Raw genomic sequence first — 7,629 nt, 5'->3', positions numbered from 1 at the left:
TGAGAACGTGAGAGAGCAGGGAGGCACAGAGGGGTGGGGGGGGTCTTAGCTGGACATCCAGGGCTTTAACTGGACACCAAGAAGCGTCAGCCAGTTTACCCTTACTCCAAGGCTTCCGGTTCCCAGTTCTGCTTTGGTTCTCTCTGAGCCAGGGAGCTGCCAGTCCCACTGCAACACCGGCCTCACAGGAGTTTTATACACAAAAGTCTCCTCCTACCCTGGGCCCATGACTCACATCATCATTTTCTTCATTAACACTTTTTAGGGCGTAAGGGATTTTCCAGCCCACCAGTCTCCCTTTCTGGTCCCCATCCTAGGGAGCCTCTCTCCTGACTTGATGCTCTCCTGTAATTCTCTTCTCCTCCTGGGAGTCACTTAACAGCTGGGTTTTATGTTAAGCTGGCAGCTACTTGATTAACACCTGACCCCATTCCCCCAGCTAGTCTGTGGCTCCCTTGGAGTCCTGTTTCCTTAAAGGGGCAATGTCCTTGGACAGGGGTCAGTTGCGATCCCTTAGAAAGGAACAGCCCACCCTCTTACAGCCTCATGTATCACCAGTGATGCACATACCACAGTTTGGAAACCCCAGCCCTAAATCTTTCCATCAGCGCACAGGACTAAAGTTTAACTCATTCTCTGGGCTCTGGCAGTTTGACATAATCAGCCTTCCAAATGAAGGCTTTGCCAGGAACTCCCATACATCATTTTCAGTTCAATGTTCATAGCCCCTGTGCTATGTTTGCCTTTTGGGTCTCCCATGCTGGGTCCAATCAGAATCTCTCTGGCTCACTTAATCTTTCAATCCCACGTGGATATTATATTCCTTAGTATGAACCTTGCCCCCCTTTTCTACAAAAAAAAAGAGAATCTAAATAACTTCCGTTCAGTTAGACAGGAAATAAATGCTACTCAGGCCTGGATGGAGAGAACATGGTTTAATTAAAGGCAAAGCTGATTTCAGCAGCTGCAGGTCTTGCACAGACAGACAAAAAACACAAAAAAGCTTACGACACAAACCAGTTTCTGTTGGGAATCCCCGAGCCCTATGCAACTCCAACACCGGAGGGTGGGATGGGGAATCCCGGCCCAAGACTCAGAAAACATTCCAAACACCAGATTCTCATGCAGAAATGGGATTCTGTGGCTGGGACTCTGGCACTGCTGGGCGTGAGATGGAGAACCTGGTTAGCTTGTCTAGGGTGCAAGAGTCAGTGACAGTTCAAGCACTGGAATGTTGCAGCTGCCTGGGTGCACAGCTCAAAATACACAAACTGGGGGCCTGGAGAGAAGCACAGAAGGTTTCGGTTTGTATTCACCACCTCTAGGATGGGAGCTTCACTCTTTAGACCTTTCAAAGGAAATATATCTTCGAACTGCAACAGAGAACAGTAATGTTGCTAGTGCAGGGGGTATGGGGGAGCCAGTCATACCCTAACGAAGGGCATTAAGCTCTAATCTTCCCTTTTTGTATTAATTGGGGCTGCCCAGACTCCAGTGTCACTGAGGCTCCTGCATGTGCTTTGCTCTGCAGCTGTTTCTCAGCTCAACGATTCTGAATCATCACACACAAAATGCCCCTCTGGCTAGCACTGCAAATGGACATTTAGCTTGTTTCCATAACTTCCCTGGGAAACTAACAGAAATGCTGTCCTTTTTTCTATATGAGATTTCCAGTCTTCCTTTTCCCCTAATAAATAGCAAATAAAATGCTGTATTTCCCTTTCTGCGCCTTTTCAGAACTGAACGGCGCTATGTTTTCTTCTGGGTGTGGGTTACACGTGTCTGTGATGCCTGGAATTTCACTCTGGAACTGGAGGTTTGGGGCTCAGCTGCATGCGAGTCTGGAGTTGACGTATACCTATGGGGCTGTGTACACACCACACTGCCCAGCTGACTGTCTTCTTTACCCCATCGTGCTGGACCCATTCGTTGTTTGTGAGATGTTGACATCGGGAATAAAACTACGAGCATCCAGCAACGAGGGGAAGGTGGGGGTAGAAAGAAAAACAAAAAAAAAAAAAACAAAAACACTGAAAGCTTCTACCTACCTACCTACTAAAAGGAGTCAGGCTGTGAATGCACAGATTAGTCTGCCCTTTATGAGGCTGGTCACTATGCCACAGTAAAATGTACAGGAATCAGAAACATTAATTTAAAACCCCGTAGCAGTTACTTGCTTGCACTGCAATGCCCACTGCGTCCCCAAATGTAGCTTGAACACCTACAGAAAGGGCATTTTACGCTGGAGTCTCTAACCCACACAAGGGCTGGCCAGAGCCTTTGAGTGAAAGATGAAGTGGTGTCAAGTGCCAGACTCTCCTTCATGAAACTCCTTCACTAGCCCAGGAGATAGATCCCCACCCTGTCACCACCCACCTCTGACCGGAGCAGTGACTGGGGCTTTCATTGCTACACACTGACTACAAAGCACATTGTGTATGGAAGAATTCAGTGTGATCTTACTACTGAGACAGTAATAATAATAATAAAGATGTTTAGGAATAATTTCAACTACATTCTCAGTCAGCAAAGCAATCATTAATGGATTCCTATTTTATCTCCCCAAAGAGAGGAAAAGGATTGAGAAGTTCTCATTGGCTTCTCCCATCTGCCCTTCATTCTCAGCTTTTACTTCCCATGTGGCTGGGGACATGCACGATGGAGAAGGTGAGAGGCGGTGATATCAGGTTACTGAGTGAGACAAACAGCAGTTCCTCTCTCCCTCCAGAGGGCCGGGGGGGGATGGGAGAGTTCCTGATGTTTTTTGTTGCACTGCAGACATTTCGTGCACACTCAGTGGGTTGGTGGAGCACTTACGCCCTCCTGACAGCAAGGAACAGAAGAGAGGGCTGCCACCTGCACAGGACTGTGTGGGCGAGTCCTGCAGACCCAACATGCCATGGTTTATGGAGCCTTTCTTTGCAAGGATTGCCACCTCATTCTCAGTGTGGTGGATTCATGGGGCCTTGTCCACGTTGCTGCTTCTGCTTCTGCTGCATTAACAGTTGCTCCAGGGCTGACGGTCCAGGATGCATCATGGAACTGGACCAGATGGACTAAGGAAATAAAAAACAGCAAGGGTCAGCATGAGTACCTGGTTGAAGGGGCCCCTTCTCATATACATCTCCCAGACTGGCAAGTCTCCCATTTTCTCCTGCCTCCCCCCAGTATTTATACCATGCTCTTCACTGGAATGGATGCTTTTGTAAGTGGCTGGATCACAAATTAGTTACTAAAAGGACCCTTCCTCTTAACTCTCCTCCCTTCTTCCTATATACCCATAAAACAAGACAACGTGAACAGAGATTCCCATTACCTTAAAACTCATCCCAGACTAATAAGCAATGGAAATGCAGAATAATTTGTTTTTAAATAGACACAGATATGGTAAATCAGACCTAACGTTTGGGTTTCTTCTAGTTCAACCAGTCTATTCCTGGTCCATATGACATTTCAAAGTGAGGAGAGAGATTTCTACAGTGTGAGAGAACTGACACCTACAGTGACGTCTTCCAGCACTGGACATGCCTAACACGTTGTCTGCATTAGTGGGTTTTGCAGCAGGAAACCTTCAGCTCATAGTACTAAGGCCTGGTCTACACTAAAAGGTTAGGTCAACCCAGCTACACTGCCCAAGGGTGTGAAAAAGCCACACCCTCTGAACAACACAGTTAAGTTGATCTAACCCCCAGTTTAGACAGTGCTAGGTCTATGGAAGAATTCTTCCATCAGCCTAGCTGCCATCTCTCGGGGAGGTGGATTACCTGTGCCGACAGGAGAACCCCTCCCGTCGACGTAGGGAGTGTCTATACCGAAGCGCTACGGCAGCGTAGCTGCAGTGCTGCAGCTGTGTTGCTGTACCATTTCAAGTGCAGACAAGCACTACATTAACAGTCTGGTGCTTGGAACGCTTGACACGTATTCTGCATTGAGTCTCATCACCCAGATCTCCACACGCCATAAATACATTTAGGAAATAGGGGAATTACACAACAGCACTAAAACCTATTTTCTTCTCTTCAGGTTCAATATACCTTCAAGCTCTCCATGAGCACAGCAGAAGAATCCTCCATAGTGGGGCCATGGGTTGCCCAGGTGCCGCTGGGAGTGCTGGTCTGGTGCCAGCTGCTCTCTGAGGAGGAGGATGTTGCTGGGAGATAGTCCAGCCCAAATCCTCCCATTGCTAAAGCAAACAGAGGCTGGTTAAAAGTGCATGTAACAAAAAGGCATTGCAAAGCATCAGACTAACTTGGGGAGTATTTGCCCCAGGACTGGAACCTAGCACTCACCTGGTTTATCTGTTTTCCAACGGTCTGCAATCCTCCTGTCCCTGTTGTCTGGCGTCCCAATAGGTCCAAAGTTGGAGAATGGAACAGAATTGTGGTTATGAGTTGGAGGGGAGCTTGGCAAACTGCTTGGGTTGGAGGAGTGAGGAGACTGGCTGGCTGGTGTTGAATGATCTGTTGAACAATATAAATCAAGATAGAGTAAAAGAAATGTCAAAAAATTGGTAAGGGTTTTCTGCACATCTGAGAATGTTAAACTCTGCTACAATATCTGCAGTCACAAGGCTTTTCTCTGAGCCAGGGTCAGTTTATTCCTTATTATATTAACTTCAGGATTTGGAAATCTGCCAACTGTAATGTGAATATGCCACACCACAGTAGTAGAATAATTTATTTGATAGCCAACGGAAAAAAAACACGTGTGCTTACTTGAGAGCACTGGAACCCTCCTAGCAAGATCTTTGTGCAGGGCTTTCTAGCCAATGGAATGGAGTTCGCCAAACTTATTTCAAATATGTTTTGGGTGCAGTTTTCAGTGTTGAGCCCCTGTTCACAATCTGAAATTTGCCTATTTTGTAGTTTGACCAAAGCCATTGTTTTATACAAAAATGATTTTCTTTCTCCACTGTCTCGATCATTTTGCAAAGAGTCTGGTATTAAGTGATGAATCATCAAATTCAGAAAGTCTGACTTATACAGAAATCTGCGATAGCCTGAAAGGAATTCAGACTTGTACTGAATACCAAGCAAGAGGTGTTGAGGAAGTGTGGAATATTAGCAGATCTACCTGGTAGAGGAGAGAATGTTACCTAAGGATAGATGAGAGCCCTATAACATAGGGTAGCAGGAGGCCACTTAAATGAAGAGGCGAGGTGATAGAAAGCAGAATGGAGGGTCTTGCCATAAGTCTTACTGGAATAGAGACCACTCTGCAATTGCATCTTTTTAGACTGAGAAACTTCTACCCTCACATCTCATCTAGCACCCCCCACCTCTGTTCTGCTGCACAAACTAACCTCTTCTGCAGCTGCTGCCATTTGGAAGAGCGTTCCCATCTCTTGGCTTCAGCTTGCCATTTTCTGAAATCAAATTTTTCCCTCCCTTGCCTATGCCTCTTGATTTACCTCTCCTTTCTACTCTAACCATATTACTATATTATGTTCTTTAAAAGGTAACCTGTAAAGGAAAAATGTGTGCGTGCATTTTTCTGCCTCTTTGGATGTATTAAAGCAGCACTCCACCCTATATCCTTTACTTTTGGAACATCAGGACCATGAAATCTAGTCTTCCCTGATTTGTCTGAAGGACTTCTTGGAGGATTAGGACAGAAGCAGCAGGTGTGTCTGAATCAGAGCTTTTCTCCCAAATGTTTGTCAGTAATTAGAGTTAAATAAGTGTTAATAAAATAGCTTGGAAAATGGACTACAATTTCTTGCCCCACTCAGTTGCTCAGGTTTCTCTCTCTCTCTCTTTTAATGTCAGAACCCTGTAATTCTCTGGCATTTGTAGTCTTCCATCAAAAAACAGGGTACCAAAGACACCAAGCAGTAAGAGACTTTGAAAAAGACTTTCAGGCCTTCTTTATATACTATAAAGACGCAAATAGAAATTTTTCGTTTGCAGGTCACATTTAACAGATAATACAATATATATCACAATAGGTATAGAAAATAGCTTCTGTGCAGCCTTCTGAACTCCTGTGCAGGAAAGAAGCCATATCAAGATTATTACCTGAGCTTGCTGGAAGGGAGGGAGACCAGGGCGTCCCTTCAAAGAGAGAATATAGTGACGTCTCCTGATGGGCCATTGAGGGAGTGACCTCTGCTTTTGTGCTGGTATTCAGGTTTTTCCCATATACCTCATTGAACATGCTGCTGTTTGGATATCTTTCCTGCAATATTAAACAGAGTTTAATCTGAGTACCAGACTTATTTGAAACATTAAGGCTGTGGAAAGAACTTGAGGTGTGGGTTAAAACACTTCATGAACTCCATATTTATTCCCCCTTGCCCCATCCCCTTTATAATCATTTTACTTATATAAACTATCACTTTCTGAATCATCTCCCCAGCTGTACCACAAAATCCTAACTTGGTCTGTAACTGGACAGTCGACCATGCTCACAGTAGCTTAGTGGGAAACATGCAAACAACAGATGATGAAAAGAAGGAAAAATATACACACTAAGGGCCAATCCTGGGGCCCTACATAGGCAAGACTCCCAGTGAAGTCAACGGGAGTTTTGACTGTTGGTCTGCAGAATCAGGCCCTAAGAGGAGACAAAGAAGGAACAAACAAATGAGACAGGGGGACCAGACAGTGTGCCTAAGAGCTCAGAATGGAAAGACCCAAAAACCATCTACCTATAGGAATAAGATTACAGCTCGGAATTCCTTTCCAGCTTGTGTACATTTTTGGAACTAGTGTAACCACCCTGATTCTATAACATGACCAGAGCTGAATGGAAGTTTCCAATACTGAAGGGTTAAGAGTTCTTGTTGTTTACATACCTGGTTTAGGGAGAAGCCAGTGAGGGACAGGAAAGAAGATGACTGAGACATCAGCTCCGATGGTTTTTCTAGTAGGGACTTCTTCAGAAATCAAAAGGGAAAGATGTCATTAGATGTTTATTGTATTTGTGAATGAGAGAGAAAGCACATTATGCCACATTAAGGACAAGTTGTTTAATCACCAGAATACTTTAAAGCAAGTTGTTAATCAAAAATATTTTACAAGTTATTTTCAACGTTGGGATGAAGCAAATATTGATACATGCAGAAAAGTGTCACAAACCCATCACATTAACTGAAATCCAGTTAATGCCTCAGCACCAGCAACTACACCAAGTTTGAGATGAAATCTCAACCAAACCCGTTTTATGATTTGTCGTGCTGGATTAGGCCACTGGTTTATCAAGTCTTGGTATCTTGCTTTTGGCCTTTGTCAGTAACCGATACTTCAGAGGAAGGCAGTCCCCTCTACCAATAAAGAAGCCAGCTAATTGTGCAATGTTATACATTAGGAGAGCAAGAATGGGAGAGTTTTATGCCCATTTCCCCAAATGATCAGTTCACCTCCTTGGCAAGAGATTTTATCACCTTTATTTGCAGCTGTGCCAAATATGTTAGCTGTCACAAGATAATTCAACTCTTTTAAAAGAAAATATACATCTACTGTATCCTGAAGCATCAAGACGTGACTATGTGGTATATGCCTTTTTAATTAGTTTTAAAATACTCCTTTAATGTCAAGTGTTCTCTTGTTCTCATCACAACATGGGATAAGGAGGAAAAACTGATCAATTTTTATGATGGCAGGGTTTCCCAAACCTTCATAGGTGGGG

At 44.4% G+C, this 7,629-nt stretch overlaps 1 protein-coding gene across 4 annotated transcripts in view; it reads right to left on the bottom strand.

Moving 5' to 3' along the window:
- Positions 1–1,940: 1,940 nt before the first annotated feature.
- The window catches only part of SMG7 (SMG7 nonsense mediated mRNA decay factor), a 97,667-nt gene continuing 91,978 nt past the window's right edge, over positions 1,941–7,629 (bottom strand). For all 4 annotated transcript variants that reach the window (XM_074961106.1, XM_074961109.1, XM_074961107.1 and 1 more), the window contains 5 exons: positions 6,797–6,877; positions 6,018–6,177; positions 4,290–4,460; positions 4,035–4,183; positions 1,941–3,056 (listed from right to left, as the gene is read on the bottom strand). In XM_074961106.1, coding sequence (XP_074817207.1) covers positions 2,943–3,056; positions 4,035–4,183; positions 4,290–4,460; positions 6,018–6,177; positions 6,797–6,877 — 675 coding nt within the window. In that variant the 3' untranslated portion in view covers positions 1,941–2,942. The remainder of the gene's footprint in view (positions 3,057–4,034; positions 4,184–4,289; positions 4,461–6,017; positions 6,178–6,796; positions 6,878–7,629) is intronic.

This window comes from Natator depressus, chromosome 8 (genome assembly GCF_965152275.1).
Source record: "Natator depressus isolate rNatDep1 chromosome 8, rNatDep2.hap1, whole genome shotgun sequence".
NCBI lineage: Eukaryota > Metazoa > Chordata > Testudines > Cheloniidae > Natator > Natator depressus.
This window is presented reverse-complemented; position numbering and strand designations above follow the sequence as displayed.